The sequence below is a fragment of the Rana temporaria genome, chromosome 5 (assembly GCF_905171775.1).
Source record: "Rana temporaria chromosome 5, aRanTem1.1, whole genome shotgun sequence".
Classification (NCBI taxonomy): Eukaryota; Metazoa; Chordata; class Amphibia; order Anura; family Ranidae; genus Rana; species Rana temporaria.
In genome coordinates, this window is record NC_053493.1 from 51,456,182 (window position 1) to 51,479,688 (window position 23,507).

At 41.2% G+C, this 23,507-nt stretch overlaps 1 protein-coding gene across 4 annotated transcripts in view; it reads left to right on the forward strand.

The window, feature by feature from the left end:
- Positions 1–23,507, forward strand: part of MYO3A (myosin IIIA) — a 245,134-nt gene that overhangs the window by 182,255 nt on the left and 39,372 nt on the right. For all 4 annotated transcript variants that reach the window (XM_040352539.1, XM_040352538.1, XM_040352541.1 and 1 more), the window contains 2 exons: positions 2,364–3,267; positions 5,851–5,995. In XM_040352539.1, the coding sequence (XP_040208473.1) occupies positions 2,364–3,267; positions 5,851–5,995 (1,049 nt within the window). The remainder of the gene's footprint in view (positions 1–2,363; positions 3,268–5,850; positions 5,996–23,507) is intronic.

The window sequence follows — 23,507 nt, forward strand, 5'->3', positions numbered from 1 at the left end:
GTCTCACTGCCTGTGATTAGCGCTGTGCAGTGTGGGCTTCCTGGCAGGCTCTGGCATGTGGAATTTTGAACATGCCCATCCCATCTCTAACAACAAATTGTGCTGGCCCTCCTGTACATCAGCCCCATAAAGTAACCAGCTCTGGGTTCCAATGTCCTGCCGCCACTGCCAAGGAGACAGAGACCAGCGCTGTGAATAGCCGGGACAGGACAATAACTCTGGTTGTTCCAGCACTGGTCCACACTGGGACGATTCCCCCATCCACCTATAATGTGTAGATGGGGGAATTGGATCATTTCTTTTTTTTTTTATTCAACCTAATAGTTGAATGAAAAAAAGTGATCAATGTATGGGCTGCCTAAGAGCTAAGACCAGCCATAGACAGTTTAAATCTCAGCTGGTTCAGCAGGAACTGGCTGAGATTTGAACCATTAATGAGCAGATTCTCTTATGATTATCACCAGTGGTTGCTGTATAGAATACAATTGCTGGGCAGGAGGGATATTCCCTTCAGCACTGTTTGTGTTGATGGGGGAATCATACAAGTTTCTTTCCTGCAATCTGTGGATGTAGGAAAAAAATTTGCATTGTATATTACCTGCCTAACCGAAAGTGAAAGTGTAACAGAATGGCCCGTGACACCCAGAGACTTTTGAAGGATGGGGTTTACTCCTGTGCCAGCGTCACTATGCCCTTTTGGGCATAGGGTGACTGAGAAATGATAATTATAAATTACATGAGATGGGACATTACTGATAATTCATGTATTGCAGGATATCTTGAAATATTACAAGTTGTTAAAGTCTGACTCCGACAGGTCAATAGAGTGTTTTCATTCAATGGGGGGACACATGCTTTTGAGGTGTTAATTGAGTCTGCTCCTAGACATTCCTTTGTGTGATGCTAATACTGTTTTGTGTCCATTGTGCTAATTAGGTCTGCTCCTAAGACCTGTTCATTGTGTATGCTAATGACACTGTTAAGATGTGGAATGTGACTTGTCAAGCTGTAGTAATTAACCCCTCTAAATGCGGAGCCAGACCGTCTGGGTAATAAGTAGTAATTAACTCATCGGAATGTTATTATCTAAAAGAATGTGTATGAAGCCCCCCCATTGTGTGATGTGTGGGTGGAGTGTGTCTTTGTCCCTGTGATTAACTGTAACATGCTTGTACTGTATATAACAAAGGTAAGTTACCATTAAAGGATTCATTCATTCATTTTGGAGCCAGTACCAGAGCTTGTTTTGTCTCGTTTATTCTGGGAAATGAAATGGGTCGTGTCTGATGTCTGTCGGACTGTCGGATAACCTGTCGTGGGGCGATGGATTGGAATATCGTAAACGGTGGTGACCGTTACAGAAAGTAAATTGTGAATGTCTTGAAAGAACAGGAGAGGGGGAGGGAGACAGATGGGGGAGAGAAGGGATAGAGATAATGCAGTTCAGTGATTACAGTGTACTGCAGTCTGCAGTGCACACACATACCCACGGTCCAGGCTAGAATCTCAGGCATCATTCACACACATGCTGCTGATTTTCATATTTCCTGAACACACATCCCCTCTCTTCAGATACAGCACACCGAGATAGTGTGGGTGGGACTGAAAGGAGAAGGAGGAGGAGCTTTATTCCTCCCTGCTCGTATGTGAGGAGAGTGGGGGGGTGGCTAGACTCGCTGGGCTGTAAAAGAGTGTCATAGACTGACACTTGGCTCAGCTTGCAGTCACCACGCTCGGAATTTACAGGCTGGTTCTCCTGTCCTAAGGACGGGAGAAATCAGTCTGTTTTTTCAGTAACTGAGATGAAGGCTTGGGCCCCCCTCCCCCACAGTGCTCATGGAGTCCTTTCTGCAACTCGCTCTTCTCCGTGCCAATGACGATGCAGGGGAAGGAGCAGACCGGGCGGCTGTGGTTGTGTGAACGCTCGCATTATGCAGTGTCAGCGAGCAGAGGGAGGGGGGAGGAATGCCCCGCAGAGCTGACTGGGGACGCTCTCCCTCTCAGGAGAGACTGTTACTCCAGCGGTGGCCCAAAAAAAAAAAAAGGAAAAAAAAAAAAAAAAAAAAAAAAAATTTTTTTTGGGGGGGCACATGGTGGGGCACAGCATAATGTTGGGGGGGTCAGGGCCCCCTCTGGCCCCCCCCTAGAGACGCCTCTGGAACTACCTAATGATTGTGTGCATAGCTTATCATACTGTATATTGTGCATATGTGCAATCACCTCATGCTGTGACTTCCTCCACCCTCACCTGGGAGAACTTAGTTCAGACACTTCCTCCAAGGCCTTTCTTTTGTCATAATTGTTATATAAAGTACATTCATTCGCGCCCATTGCTTATGTCTAATAATATACTGTTTTGGTAGGGAATCACTGAAGAGAAAGCAATGTACAGACACAAATGATACTCCAACAAATGATCCTCCAGAAGAGAAAGTAGAGATCAAGGATCCTAAGAATGAAAAAAGTGAAGAGGATGCCGCTGTTGTCCTCCAAAGCCATTTTAGAGGCCACCAACAGAGGAAGCAAATAAAAGCTGAACGCCAACAAATTCAAGAACAGAACAATTTAAATTTAGAAATAGGCAATTCAGTTCTTCCTAAAGAAGAAACTATTGAGCAGGAAAGTAAACAAAATGATGTGGAGAAAAGTAACGAGGAAGAAGACAAAGCTGCCTTAGTCATCCAGAGCAACTACCGTGGCCATCGAGACAGAAAAAGAATTCAGGAAGAGAGACAGAAAAATGCAACCGAAAAAACAGCCCAATCATCCAACAGTCAACCCCAGAACCATTCTGTAGATGTGAAAGTACAAAATTCAGATGTTGAGAAAAGTAATGAAGAAGAAGATAAAGCTGCCTTAGTCATCCAGAGCAACTACCGTGGCCACCGAGACAGAAAGAAACTTCAAGAAGAGAGACAGAAAAATACAACCCAAAAAACAACTCAATCATCCAACAGTCAACCCCAGAACCAGAACCATTCTGTAGATGTGAATGTCCAAAATAATCGCCACTCAGAGGTTGGCCATAAAATATCTCAGAGCAATGGAGAGCCCAATGGAAACAGTAAAAAACATCCGGAAACCCAAGATGATGAAGCAAAGGCGGCAGTGGTAATACAAAGTAACTATCGAGGGTGCAAAGAACGGGAGAGACTAAAGAAAGAAGGAAAACTACAAAATAAAACCAACACAGAGCCCAAGGAAGGAAACAACAGGAAAAAGAATGCATTAAAGGATATTGAAGATCTTGCATTCTTCACAGAGCAGGTAGGAACTCACCAAAGGTATCATGGAAATAGAGTAAGCACTACAATTCTTCATGAAACCAAAACCCTTTTCCATGTGCTTGGACCACCATGAGAGTATTCTATCATTAGACACTCTAATGTCTTAAGTAAGACCCATCTTCAGGGCTATGCCCTACTCTGCTTTTTTCCCCACTATCCAATGACAGCATTGTTGATGGACACTGAGGAATTCTTACTGAATGTTAGGTGACGCTTCGTGGGTATACTCTTGGACGTCAGAAAAGAGTGAGCACAGAAAACGGTTCTCTGGTTAGGTGAATGTTATAGTGCCTATCCTAAACCAATAACCATACTTACCATATGGTAATGGCGATAGTATAAAAAAAAATCACAGATCTATCCAATGGTAAAAAAAAAACTGAAGGTATTGCTAACTAGTGGTCCTTTCTGTCTGTACAAAGTCGCAAGTTGTGATTTGCTGCACCAGGGGGCTAATCTGTGTCAGACATTAGTGAACACAGCCAAGAACTGCACAAGTATCAGGATTTATATTGTTGTATATGATCTAGACCAGCAGATCCATTTTAAGCTAACTTACTGCACATTCATGCCGTTATTTTTAGTTAGGGCTTTGCTTATTCTTATACCTGCCCTGATATCTCTCATGTTCTTTCCCTAGATTTCTATTCATTGCATCTGACAAGGATGTGTTACTTTTACCCTTTGCTTCATTATCTCACTAGTACTCCCTCACTGCACCATACTCTCCTGTCTCTCTACCACTTTGTGTGTCTGCTCATCTTATTTTCCTAAATTATGCTGCCATGAAAGAAATGGCTCCGAACAGTTCTGCCTCATAACTTTCAAATCATGTATTTCCAACAAAATGTTGTTTCTCGTGAGATTCTCTTATAATATGACAATATAAGCTTTAAGCTTATGCCACTTTTTGGGCTATTTTACATATAATAGTGCATGATTTAAAGTACAGCGAAAGGCTCCAGTATGAAGGTCTAAACAAGTTCAAAACCCTGTCACTGTGTTGTGCACAAGCCTTGGTAAACCAAGAACTTGCTTTTACTTCCCTGACTGAGCCAACTCCTCCTTCATTTGTGTCTCACACGCTCTCCCTCCCAGACACTGCAGCTCACAGTTGAAGCATTACAGAAACTGAAGTACTGTCAATCCAGATAGCAGTGGACAGAGCTAGATGTGGTCAGGTGACAAGGTACAGGCTTGTAAATCAGCAGTGACTGCCAATAGCTGTGTAACATTTTTTCAACACAGTTTTTTGCAAGAAAACATAGCCTACATGAGGGTGATAACTGGTATGAATTTAAGAACAGTGCAGTACACTATTACAGGAGGCTGCTTAGGTGGGCTTCAATGACAGGGTTGACAGATATCTGTGGGACTTGCAGGGGGACTAAGGGAAAACTCTTAGTGCATATGCACTTATTATTGCTGCAGCTGGAGGCAGCAATTATTGCAGGAGGCCATGTTTATTGAGCCTAATTGTGTTGGGTGCCATAGATAAATATGATGTGCAGGAATGACTGCAGGATCAGTTTTTCACCCTCATTTGCCCATGCACACAAACCAATGTAATTTGCAGCTAATGCCTTACAGATCATGATAACATCTGCTAATTAGGTATCATGCATGTATCGCCTGGATGTGACATCAAGGTCTCATTCACCTATCGTGTAGCAGAAATGCGGATTCCCGCTCGCGTTTTCAGAAGCACGATTCACATGAATTTCTGCATGTCGCACATAGGGCAGCCTATTGAATGCTTTTGTTGCCAAACAATCACAGAATAATTGCAATTCATTTGGAGTGCTAATCAAGATAAATGGCACCCAAACGTGCGTAGCGCATTTTGCCGCGTTTGCCGCAATTTGAAATCTGGGGCAGAATTGTGCTGATTCTGCTTGCTATTCCTAATCATCCAAATGTGAATGTGGATGATTAGGTCATGTAAAGTCATGTGAGGCGATTGGACCCACTTGACAATTTGGAATCGCCGGCAGAATCGCAGTGGTTCCAAATCATGTAATGCGTATTTTGGTGCTATTATTCTTAATGGCATCCCAAATGCATTGAGATTCTGCCACAATTGCTGCAAAACACCCATTTAAAAATCACACTAAGCTTTTTGCCCAAAAAGGAGTAGGTGTTGGCACCCAAACATGCATAGGGCAGCCAGTTGAAGTGAATGGGCTGCCCTATGAGCAACAGGCAGAAAAACGTGTAAATTGCTCTTTCTTAATCGCAAGCCAAAAAACGAATTCCCGCAACACTATATTTGAATGGGGTCTTACAGGCCCTTTTGTAACTGAACATCTTTTATGCATCCTACTTACTGGTGTTCTGTGCTAGCGTATACACCCTTCCTATTCTCACCCCCTTTACTCTGATGGTCATAGCACAGCCCACCTTCATTAAATTCAATGTTATGTTGATGGTCAGTGTAAATGGCCCCTGCACTTTGGTGTCGAATGTAAATTAACCTGTAACATTAGCAGTGGATGTAAATGCAAATGCTCACATTACATCGCTGCTCAGTCAACGTATGTCTCTATATTTCTATTTTTTCTAGATCTCAAAGCTATCTGAGAACTATTTAAAATTACAGCAAAAGCTGAATGATATTATTCTGACCACTGACCTGAACCCTGAAAGTACTGCAAATTTTTTGAGAGAAAGGACCATGAGGGAGAATGTTCTCCATCAAAATGGAAATGGTAAGATTTTGCTGACTATTTTATTTTTTCAGAAAACATGGGTAACAAAATTTGAGATGATGAAGATAGTTGAATTTCAAATTAAACTCTTGGTACAGATTTATATAAATACACAGTATATATACACTACTGTGCAAAAGTTTTAGGCAGCTGTGAAAAAATGCTGTAAATTAAGTAAGCTTTCAGAAATAGAAGTGTTAATAGTTTATTTTTTATCAATTAACAAAATGGAAAGTAAGGAAACAGAAGAAAAATACAAATCAATATTCAGTGTGACCACCCTTTGCCTTCAAAACATCATCACTTCTTCTAGGTACACTTGCACATAGTTTTTGAAGAAACTTGGCAGGTAGGTTGTTCCAAACATCTTGGAGAACTAACCACAGACCTCCTGTGGATGTAGGCTGCCTTAAATCCTTTTGTCTCTTCGTGTAAGAGTCTCCTTGTTCTTCTTTAAGCTGAAGATAGTTCTTAAAGACATTTAGCCAGATTCAGAGAGGTTTACACTGGCGTATCAGTAGATACGCCGTCGTAACTCTGAATCTGCGCCGTCGTAAATTTAAGTGTATTCTCAAATTGAGATACACTTAAATCTAGCTAAGATACGACTGCGGGCGCAGTCGTATCTTAGCTGTCTATTTAGGCCGGCCGCTAGGAGCCTAGAATGCGTAAATCAGCGAGATACGCCTATTCACGAACGTATGCTTGCCCGTCGCAGTAAAGATACGCGGTTTACGTAAGGCATTTTCAGTCGTAAAGTTAGTCCACCAAAAAGCTGGCCCAGCCAATGTTAAGTATGGACGTCGGTCCCGCGTTGAATTTTTAAATTTTTACGTTGTTTGCGTAAGTCGTCCGTGAATGGGGCTGGGCGTAATTTACGTTCACGTCGAAACCAATGAGTCTATGAGGCGTAATTTGGAGCATGCGCACCGGGATACGTCCACGGATGGCGCATGCGCCGTTCGATAAAAGCGTCATTTACGTAAGGTCATGCTTTATTTACATAAAACACACCCACCTCTTCACAATTTGAATTAGGTGCGCTTACGCCGGCACATTTACGCTACGCCGCCGTAACTTAGGACGCAAGTGCTTTGTGAATACCAGCACTTGCCTCTCTAACTTACGGCGGCGTAGCGTATATGAAATAGGCTACGCCTGCCTAACGTTAGGCGCGTCTTTTTGAATCCAGCTAATTATCTGTTTGTTTGGGGTTGTTGTCCCGCTGCAGAATAAATTTAGAGCCAATCACACACCACCCTGATGGTATGGCATGATGAATACGTATCTGCCTGTATTTCTCAGCATTGAGGACATCAGCATGGAGCCCCAAACTTGGAAGGAACCTACCTCATGCTTCACTGAAGATACTCATTATTGTACCACTGTCCAGTCCTTCGGCCAACAAACTGCCTCCTAGTACAGTCAAATATTTCAAAATGTGACTAATTTGTCCAGCACACCTGCTGCAATTTTTCTGCACCCTAGTTATGTTTTGTGCATAGTTGAGGTGCTTGTTTCCATGTTTGGCTACAATTCTTTCATGAAGACCACTTCTGTCCAGACTCTCCAGACAGTATATGGGTGTACCTGGGTCCCACTGGTTTCCCCCAGTTCTGTGCTAATTGCACTGCTGGAAATCTTCCGATATTGAAGGGAAGTAAGAACAATGTGTCTTTCGGCTGCTTTAATTTTTCTTGGCCAACCACTGCGTCTACTGTCCTCAACGTTGCCCATTTCTTTTTGCTTCTTTAAAAGAGCTTGAACAGCACATCTTGAAGCCCCAGTCTGCTTTGAATGAATAAATGAAGGAGTAACTTGTATAACACTACAAACGCAAACTAAATCGCCTCAAGGTGCTTTGAAATCTTTGCTTGGGAGAGACTTTGCTGATGCAGTATCACTACTTTGTGTCTTGTTGCTTTGATTAGTCTTGTCACAATGTATATGACCTGTGACATGAAATTGTGGTGAATCAAGTACGAGACGGAAGCGCTCGGTCTGGTAAAACTAGCGTTCGTAATGGAGATAGCACATTTGTCACGCTGTAAAGCACGAGGCTGAAAAGTGCGAATCGTCTCTCACCAAACTTCTATTAACATGGCTAGTATTGAACTTCTCTTTAATAGTGCTGTCGTACATGTTGTACGAAATCAGTTTTGTTGTCGGAATCTCCGACTGTCTGTACGCGGCATTAGAGGCACCTTTTCTTAAATGTTTCTGTATGCAGCCACATTGGAACCATAAAGAATGGATGAAGGCAGCCTTGGAGGTTGTTACATATTTACCTAGGGCTGCTGTTTGTTTGGTAAGGACAATTTCAACCCCAAATATGGGGAATTGCTGTGGATTTTTAGCTGTTGTATTAATAACACTTTGGGAATCCCTATGTATGTGTCTACTATATAGTATTGTAGTATTACAATTTTAGTGAGTGCTACAATAAACAATAACAAGGTTGGTTAAAAATGAAAAGCTGTCCGTCTGAGTGCAACACCCTCGCCTACTGAGATTATTGTAATTTTCTGCTGCTTATGGTCAACCAATGATTACAATTTGCAAAGGAGAGCTTGGAAGCCACAATAGAAATGCATTATTTTAAGGGGTACTTGGATTTGCTGCCTGTGTACAGTTGTCATGCTGTGTTTTTTCCACATAATTAAATGCAAAACCTTGTACTACTTTGAATATAGCACCTGCTCAGTCAGTTTTTGAAAACAAATTAACATTTTCAGAAAGCTTTTGCACAGTCTGTGTCCCAGCCTTCTCCCTGTGCCGTGTTACTGTGTCAAGACGATATCTAAAGGTATTTACAGGTTCATTTGGTTCCTTTGCTTTTTTTCTGTCAGATTCCATTATTGGAAATGTTTTGAGGCAGAAATCTCTGTAGCCTGACAATTTTTTAGCTGATGAAATCCAGCAATTTTTTATTTATTTTTTGCCATTTGTATTTCAGGCTTGTACAGAAAGCAAATGACGTATTTTTTTTTTCTGGTAAAACAGAACATGGCGTGTTTACTGATCCATACTGAAATACATTTTTTTTCTCTACTGCTGGAAGTGAGAGATCATTTAAGGGAAAGAAATAATTGAATTAATGATGGTTTTATTATTGTGACACTGGTTGACGTATAGAGGACAACATATATGGAGGGCTTCTTGCACAGACCTGTCACTAGCATTCTCCCAGCAGCTCCTCCTTTCTCTGCACAGATTTGCTTACATATACAGTGGGGTATATTCAGATAGATTAGCGGATCTTTAGATCTGTGTAATCTATCTGATTTACGATCCGCCGGCGCAAGTTTTAGAGGCTAGTGCTGTATTCAAAAAGCACTTACCTCAAAACTTGCGGCGGCGTATTGTAAATCCCCCAGCGGAATTCAAATTCCGCGGCTAGGGGGCGGCTACAATTTAAATCAGGCGCGTCCCCGCGTCGATCCAACAGTGCATGCGCCGTCCGCGATTTTTCCCAGCGTGCATTGCTCCAAATGACGTCGCTAGGACGTCATTGGTTTCGGCGTGAGCGTAACTTGCGTCCGGCCGTATTCTGAATCGACTTACGCAAACGACGTAAAAACTCAAAACTTGGCGCGGGAACGATGGCCATACTTAGCATAGGATACCCCTCACATAGCAGGGGTAACTATACGCCGGAAAAAGCCTAACGCAAGCGACGTAAAAAAAAAAGCGACGAGCGGGCGTTCGTTTCTGAATCGGCGGAACTCCTCATTTGCATATTCGTTGCGTACAAAAAACGAAACGCCACCTAGTGGCCAGCGGGAGATTGCAGCCTAAGATCCGACGGTGTAAGTCACTAACACCTGTCGGATCTTAGGGAGATCTATGCGGAACCTGATTCTATGAATCAGCCGCATAGATCCGACCGTCGCAACTCAGAAATACGACGGCGTATCAGGAGATACGCCGTCGTATCTCTATCTGAATCCGGGCCAGTATGTCCCAGTAACCATTGCTTTTAACGTCTGATCACAAGTTGTTGGGAGCTGTACTGGAAGTCTAGTCTTTACTAGGGGTACTTTGGTTTGTGTATGGTGGTGTAGTGCACCCCATGTAGGAGCCGCTGGTGAATAGAGACCCCCACCCTGCAGAGCCAGGTACACCAAATATATATATACATATATATATAAACAAATATATATATATATATATATATATATATATATATATATATATATATATACATATATAAAAATTATATATATATATATATATATATATATATATATTTGTTTATAATTCTCTTTTCATGTCTTGGTATGTGCACATTTTCTTTTGTATCCTCTGTGCAGAGGGTGCTTACCAGAGTATGATCATCACATCCCCACATATAAATAAAACTTAAAAAAAAAAATATATATATATACATATATAAAAATGATATATATATATATATATATATATATATATATATATATATATATATATATATATATATATATTTTTTTTTTTTTTTTTTTTTAAAGTTTTATTTATATGTGGGGATGTGATGATCATACTCTGGTAAGCACCCTCTGCACAGAGGATACAAAAGAAAATGTGCACATACCAAGACATGAAAAGAGAATTTGGGTGAGCAGAATAAATAGCAGGTGGACAGGAGGATATGGAGAAATAGAAGAACAAGCAATAGCAGGTAGACCAGAGGATATGGATAGACAGCAGAAAATACAACAGTGGGTGGACAGTAGGATGTGGGGATACACCCATACAACAACAGGAGGTGGACAGAGGGACATGAGGAACACCAGAACAAACAACAACAGGTAGAGAGGAGGAAAAAGGGGAGATAGTAGAACAAACAACAGCAGGTAGAGAGGAGGAAAAAGGGGAGATAGTAGAACAAACAACAGCAGGTAGAGAGGAGGAAAAAGGGGAGATAGTAGAACAAACAACAGCAGGTAGAGAGGTGGACTTGTGGAGATAGTAGAACAAACAGCGGGTAGAGAAGAGGACGTGGGGAGATAGCAGAACAAGCAACAGCAGGTGGACAGGTTTAGGTGGCAGAAGTCCCAAAAGGAAAATGTGCTGGTGTATACTGTATGACCAATAAGTCCCACCTGTTGAGTCAATGACTGACTATTCTTTTATTGACCAACCACTCCCTATATGGACAGTCACAAATGCCTGGTTAGATGAATCCACTGGGCCGGATTCAGATAGGAGATACGACGGCGTATCTCCGGATACGCCATCGTATCTCTGAGTGCGAGCCGTCGTATCTATGCGACTGATTCAGAGAATTAGTTACGCATAGATTTCCATAAGATCCGACCGGCGTAAGTGTCTTACACCGTCTTATCTTAGGCTGCATATTCACGCTGGCCGCTAGGTGGCGCTTCCGTATAGTTACGCGATGAATATGCTAATTAGGTAGATACGCCGATTCAGAAACGTACGTCCGACCGGCGCATCTTTTTACGTCGTTTACGTTAGGCTTTTTCCGGCGTAAAGTTACCCCTGCTATATGAGGGGTATCCTATGTTAAGTATGGACGTCGTTCCCGCGTCGAGTTTTGAAAATTTTACGTCGTTTGCGTAAGTCGTTCGCGAATAGGGCTGGACATCATTTACGTTCACGTCCTTGCGGCGTACTTTGGAGCAATGCACACTGGGAAATTCCACGGACGGCGCATGCGCCGTTTGTGAAAAACTTCAAATACGTGGGGTCACAGTGAATTTGCATAAAACACGCCCACATCATCCCTATTTGAATTAGGCGGGCTTACGCCGCCACACATACGTTACGCCGCCGTAACTAAGGGCGCAAGTTGTTTCTGCATACGGAACTTGCGCCCTAAGTTACGGCGGCGTAACGTATCGCAGATACGTTATGCCCGCAGATAGATAGACGAATCTATCTGAATCCGGCCCACTGTGTCTAAGATTAAACAGTCAGTAATAGGATAACCTACAGGCAGATCAGACAATAATAAATCATAAAGAAGCAGAGATATTACATTACCATGGAAACTACTGTTATCTTTTTCAGTAGATGTGATACCAGGGAGGGAGACACAACTGTGCCTGAATACAGAAACCCCTGAAATGTGAGGTACAGCAGTAATACTAACAAAGAAATAGACATACTGGGCTGGATTCAGAGAGCTTCGCCTATCTTTAAGCGGGCGTAGCGTATCTCAGATACACTACGCCGCCGTAAGTTTGAGCAGCAAGTTGTGTATTCACATAGAACTTGCGCTGAAACTTACGGTTATACTGCGCCGGCGTAAGCCCGTCTAATTCAAAATAGGCTGGTTGGGGGCGTGTACTATGTAAAATAGTAGTGACCCCACGTTTTTGACGTTTTTAACGAACGGCGCATGCGCCGTCCGTGGACGTATCCCAGTGCGCATGCTCCAAATGATGTCGGCAAATCATCATGCTTTCGACGTGAACGTAAATTACGGTCCAGCCCTATTCGCGAACGAATTACGCAAACTACGTAAACATTTAAAAACTCGGCGCGGGAATGACGCCCATACTTAACATAGGATACGTCGCACATACCCCTCATATAGCAGGGGTAACTTTACGCCGGAAAAAGCCGAACGCAAACGACGTAAAAAAAAAGCGCCGGGCGGTCGTTCGTTTCTGAATCGGCGAAAATACTAATTTGCATATTCCTCGCATAAAAATACGGAAGCGCCACCTAGCGGCCAGCCAGAAAATGCAGCCTAAGATACGACGGTGTAAGACACTTACACCTGTCGGATCTTAGGGATATCTATGCGTAACTGATTCTCTGAATCAGGCGCATAGATACGACCGACCGCACTCAGAAATACGACGGCGTATCAGGAGATACGCCGTCGTATCTCATTTCTGAATCTGGCCCACTGTGTGTAGATTTTTCCTGCCACACAGAGACCCTAATGTCGCGTACACACGATCGGTTTGTCTGATGAGAATGGTCCGTTTTCATCAGACCAAACAGATCGTGTGTGGGCCCCATCAGTTATTTATCCAGCGGTTAAAAAAAATGGAACTTGTTTTAAATTTATCTGATGGATACCTAACCGATAGAAAAAAAAACAATCGTCTGTAGGCACGTCCATCGGTTAAAAATCCATGCATGCTCAGACTAAATTAGGGGACAGGAGCGCTCGTTCTGGTAAAACTAGCGTTCGTTATGGAGATAGCACATTCATCACGCTGTAACAGACAGAAAAGTGCAAATCTTCTTTTACTAACACAAAATCAGCTAAAGCAGCCCCAAGGGTGGCGCCATTGGATTTGAACTTCCCCCTTATAGTGCCGTCGTACGTGGTTTACATGACCGCGTTCTGACACAATCGTTTTTTTAACCGATGGTGAGTAGGCACGACTGATCATCAGTCAGCTTCATCGGATAACTGATGGAAAAATCCATCAGACCGTTTTTATCGGATTGACCGATCGTGTGTACAGGGCATAAGGGTTTTGAAAAGGACAGGTGATTAGGATGGAGCAGATTCATCCTGCTGTTAATAATTTTCCAATAAAAGGTGGAATAAACCAAGCCAAGAAACTGCAGTATGTAAAGACCCCCCCCCCATACTAGCGGGTACCCCTCAGGGCGACCAACAGCCTCCTCAATAATGTATCTCTATCTTCCACCCAATTGCCCTGCTGGCATGTGTCTATTTATAGGGAAGTCTCTGCCATATTCATGGCAGCCCCTCCTAGCCCCCACCCTCTTGTTCTTTTTTTCAATAAAATTATTTTTATTAAATGTTTCCATTATACAACAAAACTCAAAACATTTCCAACAATCAACCCTACTAAACAAAAAAAAAAAGAAAGAAAACCCACCAAAACAAAATAAATATTTGCGCCAACCAGTTTATACTTTAAATATTGTTATGAGAGAGAGAGAGAGAATGACTTGTATAGCGCTACACATGCGAACTGAATCGCCTCTAGGCGCTTTTTGCAGCCAGTGTGTTCCTGGCTGGTGCGGTCATTTTACCCTGTAGGATCTTGACACGCATGGAACACACAGTCGTACACACATGTATACATATATACTGGGCCAATTTGGCCAGGATCCAATTAACCTACCAGCATGTCTTTGGAGGGTTATAGACCCTTTATCACGTCAAGTTTAATAATTACTTTCTTCCTACATAAGAATAACAGCAATATGGCATTAACCAGTATTTTCAATTTAAGTATTGCATCTTAATGCCATATACAGTATATATATATGTAGCATTACCCCCGGAGGAGCTGCTGGATTTTTGGGCGGCACATTACCTCACGGCTCCTCCGAATTCCTAGGGGTGAATGATGCATATAGTAGAAGTAAAGGAATGTCCATAACAGGTGCTCTTTGCTGTGCTCTTTATTACCCAGCCGGGTAAAAACAGTAAACTTGTGGTGAGGAAAGTAAAGTTGAAGAAAAAGGGAGAATAGCAGATTCAGGCGTGATAATAGGGAAACAGTCCTGCTCCCAGGCGCTACATTATATATATATATATATATATATATATATATATATATATATATACACACATACACAGTACAAATGCAATTATCACCCTCCAAAGAGCTATCTCATGATTGACTTTCCTTTACATCATTAATATGCTCAACTGACTGTTCAGACAGGTTGGAGACTAGCCACAAAGACCAGATTTTCACTTTTTTGTTTTGTTTTAGGGCTCCTCCTATGTTTATATGTCAATTCCTCATGCCTTAAATTAAGATTAATCACTTTGATCCATTGATCTATTTTTGGCGGATAATTTGATTTCCATTTTTGTAATATAAGTTTATGGGCTATATACATAGATCTCAAACACATCACCTGCATTTTAATTGGGGGAGTGCCTTCCGATACAATCCCTAGCAATGCTATTTTTGGATCAGGGTGAATCTGTGTAAAACATACAGTATTTAAAGTACCAAATACACACTTCCAATAGCGATGCAGTTTGGGGCATCGCCACAGCATATGTATATAAGTGTACACCTTGGGCAATTTGATGTAATTGCTTTTCCCAAGAATGTAACTTTAAGGGAGTGTAGTGGGATCTATGAATAATAAATAACTGGGTCAAACACTGTGAGGAGGATAGGGATTCCTTCAATTCTTTAAAATTTTCTCCCATTCCTCAACACTGAGGTCGCGTACACACGGTCGTTCCAAACCAATGAGATTGGTCTGACGGGCCATTTCCATCGGTTCACCGCTGAAGTGGCCTGATGGTCTGATGTGTGCGTACACACCATCGTTCCAAAAACCGATCAGGTCAGAACGCGGTGACGTAAAACACACAACGTGCTGAAAAAAACGAAGTTCAATGCTTCCAAGCATGGGTCAACTTGATTCTGAGCATGCGCGGGTTTTGAACCGATGCTTTCTGTACTAACCATCGGTTTGGACCGATTGGACAGTGATCCATCGGTTCGATTTTAAAGCATGTTTTAAAATTTTGGACCGAAGGACAACGGACTGATGAGCGTTACACACGGTCGGTTTTGACCGATGAAACTGGACTTAAGGCCGTTTTCATCGGTTTGGACCGACCGTGTGTACGCGGCCTAAGAGTCTCTAAATCTCTACACCACTATCTAAAGCTACCATCTTGTGTATTAACTCATTTGAAGGGAGGAGTATATATCCCCAATTAGTCCCTGTTTAGAGTGTCTTATAGATGCTGCCATAGTTAGAATTGATAAAGGTTTTTATTTTAATGAAAAGGTAATTGCCTGGCTCTGTAAAGCATGTCATATCTGTAAATATTAAAAAAATGATTTATTGAGTAGGTGATATTGTTCTACCAATTTATCAAATGGTTGAAGAATCTCATTATCAAAAAGTTGATAGAAATAGAATGCCAGCCTGTTTCCATAAATACAATTTTTCAAGTTTCGCTACCTCAGGTAGTTGCAGATTATTCCATATAGGCATATATTGAGTATATCCCTCATAATAAGTAATTTGTTGTATAGTAGTCCAAATGTTATGAATTAAATAAAATGTGTGATAACTACATTTACTATAAAAGTGGTAGTCTATTATTAACTGCACAGGTGGATCTACCTGAAGTTGGGAAAATATAATTTGCTGTACGAGGTCTTCACGATCTACAGCATTATAACCATATAGTTGCTGAAGGTGTGATACCAGAGAGTACAGTCTGGCATTATGAACATCTAGACCTCCTTCATCAACTGCAGAATTCTCAGTCATATCCGGGGATGTTTGTATCTCCAGATAAGATCTCTAAACAAAGTATCTACTTGTCTAAAAAAATTCTGAGGCAGCCATACAGGACATTTGTAAAGGAAGCGAAATAGCTTCCTTTACCTTACTGCAGTCCTGGTTTCATGTCCTCATTGTTCGTTTTTGCTTTGATGTTGCTGTAATTCTCCTCTGTTTTGGACACTTCCTGGTTGTCTGTTTCCTGATCAACACAGTACTGGGAGATTTTAGTTTAGTTTTCAAACCAATACTGCTCTATGGCACTGTCCAGCACAGATACAGCATAACATGCTAAAATGAAACTAAATGCAAAAAACGAAACTAAAAAACTACAGGTACATTATATGATTGATTTTTATCTATTTTTAATCGTTTTTAAATGGAATCAGTTAACTATTATGTCTATATATCCTGTAAACAGTCATTTCAGCAAAAAAATGTTTTCCCTTTAGTGACCCTTTAACTCTGTCAATTACCGTTAAAGGTAACTTACTCTAAGTTTTCCCTACTTGTTTAAAACGCTTAAGTAGTGGAACAAAATTCTTCTCTATATATGCACTCACTTGTGGTGTAACTTGTACATACAGCTATTTAAATGTAGAGACTACTGCAATTTGGGACGCAGAGGTTGGCAGATCAGTCACCAGGAGGTTTACAGGTAGAAGAACTGACTTATACCAATTTATTGTACAGCCTGAAAACCAGCCATATGTGTTATTTAAAGACATCACTGCTATTAAGGAGGATGAAGTGTCTCTCAAAGATAAAAGCGTGTCATCAGCATAAAGAGCAATCTTGTCCTCTCCTAAGTGTCTACGAAATCCAATAATATTCGATGATTGACGGATAGCAGCAGCCAAAGGTTCAAGAGTCAAGGCAAAGAGTAAAGGCGATAATGTCTAAGAAAGGGCAGATACATGTCCATTTCCCTGAACCCACGCCACTGGGGCAGCGTAAAGGAGTTTTATCCAGCTTATAAACTGGGGTCCAAAACCAAACTTATCTAGTCAATGCAATAAGAAATCCCATTGTATAAGGTCAAATGATTTTGCCGCATAGAGCGGCAATATAGCTCTGTTACCTAAATCTTCAGACAGCACCTGCTGGTTAAGAAATAAATGTCTTATATTCACTGTAATAGATCTATTTGGAATAAAGATATTACTTTCTTCAATTTAATAGCTAACACATTTGCCACTAACTTCACATCCTATTTAAGTAGTGATATTGGGTGATATGATTGATTCTGGATTATTAGGAGATTTTTCAGGTTTTAGTAGGACTATAATAATCGCTTCATTCATAGAAGGAGGCAGATGACCATATTCCAAAGCTGCATTAAATACCTCTAATAGTTCAGGCAACAAATTTGCTCCATAGATTTTATAGACTTATAAAATATAGACCCCTGATAACCCATCTGCACCTGGGGCTTTATTATTAGGCAAACTGGCAGAAGCAACCTGGAGTTCCTCTAGTGTCAAAGGTTAATCCAACATCTTCCCAGATGTGTCACTGGCTTTTGAGCTTTAACTATTTCTGCTAAAAAGATGGCCGGTATTTTTCCCATCCTCAAAGTTAGGTTGTTGGAGAAAAAAACTTTTCTGCTCTGCTTTTTTACGAGATATATCATCCTATATTTGTTGTTTTTGTTTTGTTTCTATAGTAGGATTCACTATATATCGAGTTTGGCCTTTGAAATATCTTCAGCCACAGAATGTTCCCAAGCCCTAGATCTTATTTTAATCTTTGAGATTTGGGAAATAAATATGCCTTCCTCTATAGGCTTTTAAGGAATCCCAATGGATCTGTAAAGATACAGAGGGCTTGTTAACATTACCAAAGGTTGAAATATCAAGCAGTATTTTCTGTTTTAAAGGAAAAAGGTCGAACCAATAAGGATTTACTTTCCATAAGGTATAAATCTGAGTTGAATATAACGTTAATTTAGGAACCAATGGGGAGTGATCAGACAACCCCTAGCTGCATAGGTCACTTCAGATATCTCAGGTAGCATTGCGGGAGTAACTAATGCCAAGTCTATTCTAGATAAGGCCCTATGGGTACCAGAGAAACAAGAAAACACTCTATCATAAGAATGTAACATTCTCTAGACATCCATCAGGCCAATCTCCCGAATAGAGCCAGAAAAAGAAGTACGTACAGGGGTCGCTTGAGCCACAGCCATGCCAAATTTATCTTAAGATAATTATTAAAGTCTCCTACTATTAACCAAGGAACATCAGATTTATCAGAGGTAAAATTCAGTAATTCCTTAAGTACCTCTGGTGAGTAAGGAGATGGTATATATACTGTATAGTAGCAATATTAGCAAGAAAAATCAATATAATTTGCTATCAATATAGATACATCTCTAGAATGTGTAGTATAAGTAGAATGATATTGCCTACTATGTAGTACACACTTCAAATAATTCAAAATATGTATATTTAAATGGGTTTCCTGCAGGCACATAATAGACTGTTACGTCAAAGGCAGTTTTCAAGATCTTATAACTTACAGGCATTAGTATTGTATTTCATCATCTCTTTAACATCTGTGCCTCATGGCTGAGAGATGTCCTCTAATTCTTTAATGCGGCCTTCCAGAGAAGATGTTCGTTCCCGTATTTTCTGTACGTATTGACGAAGAAATATAAATTTTTCTTTAAGTCCTTGCACCTGACTGTTTAAGTTGCATAAAGAATTTTGACATTGTTGCACCGCTTTTAACACATCTAATAATGTAGGCTCTGGTGGCATTAACGATAATGTTAATGTACATACATCATTAGATAATTTATCAGTATACGGTCTTACACTCTTATCCATTTCTTCCACAACACATATCTTTTGATCTGCAGGTTTATATAAAATAGTTGTATCTATTCCAGTGCAAACATCTTCCAATTATTCACTGGCTACATGCTGAGAGACCTAATTTTCACTATCTTTAGGTGGCAATGCAAATGTTGCAAGTTTAGCAGCTGCAGCTTCTTTAGACTTCTCCTTTGCAGGTTTACTGCCCTGTGTTTCCTGAGAAAGTCCACCAGCATCTTGCATAGGATTTGTAGCATTTAATGCCCCCTGTCCTTCCTTCCTCCTCTCCAAAAAAAAAGGAATTGTATTCGGCTATCAATCGGTGTTCTGCTGAGCCTTTGCCGATTACAGCTCCCAATCTCCCAAGCTGCAGAGGAATCGCCAGCATCTTCAGCCCGAGCCTCAATGTCGCCGAACACTGCCCACTCCAGTCTGCGCCAGCCGAGCCCACACGAGGTTCGCCGACTCTTAACGTACCAAGCACCTCCAGGCACAGGTGGAGACTGGGATGAAGACAGATATCTGCAAGCCACCGGGCAGCACCACAAGACGGAGCAGAGGACCATGCAGAACCTTGCCCGACGACCAAAAAGGTGATGGGGTAATCAGCTCCGGTTAAAGTGAAGCAAGGAGGAAGTTTGGAGTGGCAAGGGATACAAATTTTAAGGCACGATCCGACAGCATCCACTCTAAGTTTTCAGCTAGCATACGGCTGTGCTCTGCAGTGATGAGGTTGAAGGGAGAGGTCTAAGGAGAATCAGAACAACTGCTGCCTGGACACACCGGGCGTAAATCTTGGGAAATCAGCCAGACCAATCAGCAGGATAGGAGAGCTGGAGCATGCCCAACACACATTCTCTCACATCCTCACCCAGTTTAGTGAGCACCCTATAGTTCTAGAAGGTTCCCCAACCTTCCAGACACCAGAGGGAGGCACCAGAGAGCTGCCAAGATGAGTCATCCAGCCCTGGCCGCTAATAACCCTGACCCAATTTATGGACAGAATATATTTTACCTACTCTACCAATACTAGTATCGCACAATGGAGGGTGCTACATTCTATAGGGGGCCTAATTGTGTCTCACAAGTACATTAGTAAACATATACACATTGCCATCTTCAGGTTGCAGTGGCATCTGCAGGAAGTAAGAGAAATTAATTTGACTGGCTTGCAAGGTAATCACAAGAAATACACAGATTTTTCTTGATCACTATGGGAAAATCTGGATTTGTCAAAGACGGAAAAGTCAAAGAACTGGGAATGCACACAGGTGCATAGCCCCCTTCTCAGCTGGAGCATTAATTAAAATGTTCACAGCATATCTAATGTAGATAGAAGATGTCAGATCCTACACATACAGGTAGAAACATTATTAGGTATCAAAGTGAGTAAAGTGTTTCTTTTTGCATAGGTCCTCTATGATCTATCAGAATTTGTAAAAAGAGTAGTGCAGCGTGCAGTGATTTTGTATGAAGAACAGCAACCCGTAGTAAGCAACTGTTACATGAAAAAGAAGAAGTTTAATAATTACAATAAAATGCTTTTCTCCTGCATGGTTTGCCTCCACCAGTCATTTATAAATGATTTCTGCATTCAAATAAATGGTATTTCTCTTTAAAAGCTTTCAGATCATCAGCTATATTTAAACCCATAACTCTTTCATATTTCTGAATCAAATGTTTTTTTATATGGCTGTAACTAAATGTTCCCTGCTCTGTTTACATCATGCTTTTTCTTTGACTGTAAATCCCAGGCAGGAAAGGATGGTCATTATACACCAATTTGGAGTGATTGGGCACAGTGGGAGTAGAGAGCCAAGCCTTTTAATATAATGGATAATTTTTGTTTACTATATGGGAAGCACCAGTGCTGTCATATCTGTCTGTTATATTTGTATGTGTCTGGTCAGGAAAGAGGTTTTCGGTAAATACAGTGTTTACTGTATAGCTGAGTGGATGTATTGTATGTGGTCTTTACTAATAATGTTTTGGTTCTGCTTGAAAAATTATAGTTTTATATAGTTATCTACATATGGATTCATCCATATACTGTATACATCTATCAAGCTGGGTATATACTCCGTATTTGTGTGGAATGACCACAGATGCTGCATGGGGCCAATTTTAAGTTTTTTGGTACTGTATATTTTAGAGGTGGATAGAAAGAAAAACAACTGCGCTATACAAACAAAGAGAAAATGAACCGTGAGCGGCTGGCACACAAACAAACAAAGTAAATAACAAATTATATAACAAAAGTGCAGCGCTAAAATGGAAGGTCAATGACATAAATCTTGACCACTGGTGTCTGGTGATAAAACAATAAAAGTCCAAATATAACAGGGGCATATCTCAGATATGCCCCTGTTGATGGCTTTTTTAGCCAAAACGCGTCGGGTACCGCTATGTTAGCACCCTATACTGCTTTTTATATTTTCACGTGATTTTATGTAATATATTTTTTACTTTTCAAATAAAACCTTCCAAGGTTTAGTTTGATTTGCACCATCCGGAGCACTCTTCTTTTTATTTCCATGTCCAATTGTCCTACCTGTTCATTGAGGTTGGCCATCTGACTTTCATTACCTAATCACATCCGCCTGGTTCCTGGATTGGAGGTATTCGTTCTACTAGGATTGATACAGCCACCACCGCTCGGAGTGACCATCCTTGCAGAGTCCTAGGTCTGTTGAGACCATCACGCCTTTCAGACTTACTGTTTGTACGAACACGTAAGTCCACACCTGTCGGTAAGAGTACCCATGTATTTATTCTAATGTTTTGGATGATGACTTCAGACAACTACATGGGATAACTATCCATTCACCTTCATTGATTTGAACTGTGCACTATATATCAGCTGGAGCAATCCATTAAGCTGTTTTGAGATTCAATATTTGGACTTTTATTGTTTCATCACCAGACACCAGTGGTCAAGATTTATGTCATTGACCTTCCATTTTAGCGCTGCACTTTTGTTATATAATATTTAAGAGGTGTACAAGGATTTTGCTGCCCTGTCTTACTTTATGCATTGCAATACAAGCTGTTTTTGAGATTGGGCAGTTGATATTAACATTGAAGTTGGGCGAACAGTTCGAGCCGAGCCACAGTTCATCCCAAACATTGCCTGTTCACATGTCACGCGAACACCTGAATTTGCGGGGCAGTTAGCGTAATGTTTGCCCTGCACAGTAGATTCTAAGCCCTGATTGGGCAAAGCTTTAAATAGCTTTGAATAGCATGCATCGGTCGGTGACAGCAGAAGGGGACGGTGCCACCAGGTGACATCACCAGGTGGCCCTGCCCCTTACCTATTTAAAAACTGTCAAACGGTGGAGCAGGCATTTCAGTGGTTTGCCTTAACTGCAGGCGGAGTGTTTTTCCCCGGGTAAAGCGGCACAGCAGGTGTTGTGATTGACAATGGATTTACATCGGGGGGGGGGGGGGACATTTTTTTTAATAGAGGAATTGTCAAAATTGCTCCTCCTGTCTTTATTCAATAAAAAAAAACTGGTGAATGGGTAGGGGTATGTTAACGGGCATGTGGCCTGGTATGGTTCATGAGGCCCTCCATTGCCCCCCCCTTTCCTGACCTGCTGGGCTGCATACTCAGATAAGGGTCTGGCATTGATTTTAGGGGTTCCCCTTAAAATCTATACCAGATCCGAAGAGCTTGGTATGAATTGCGGAGGGGGGGCATGCCTTTTTTTTTTTTTTTTTTTTTTGTATTGCTGGCAATTTAAATGTCATTTTTTTTTCTTTAGAAATGTTAGTTTTGCGGCAGCATGTTCTATACATGGGACAGATGCGCCACTTTACAGTCAAACTAAGGGGACTCCCCAGGCACTATATTTAACCACTTACCCCCCGGAACATATTGCTGCCTAAAGACCAGAGTACTTTTTGCGATTCGGGACTGCGTCGCTTTAACAGACAATTGCGCGGTCGTGCGACGTGGCTCCCAAACAAAATTGGCGTCCTTTTTTTCCCACAAATAGAGCTTTCTTTTGGTGGTATTTGATCACCTCTGCGTTTTTTATTTTTTGCGCTATAAACAAAAATAGAGCGACAATTTTGAAAAAAATGAATATTTTTTACTTTTTGCTGTAATAAATATCCCCCAAAAATATATAAAAAAACATTTTTTTTCCTCAGTTTAGGCCGATACGTATTCTTCTACATATTTTTCGTAAAAAAAATCGCAATAAGCGTTTATTGATTGGTTTGCGCAAAAGTTATAGCGTTTACAAAATAGGGGGTATTTTTATGGCATTTTTATTAATATTTTTTTTACTAGTAATGGCGGCGATCAGCGATTTTTTTTTCGGTATTGCGACATTATGGCGGACACTTCGGACATTTTTGACACATTTTTGGGACCATTGGCATTTTTATAGCGATCAGTGCTATAAAAATGCATTAGATTACTATAAAAATGCCACTGGCAGTGAAGGGGTTAACACTAGGGGGCGGGGAAG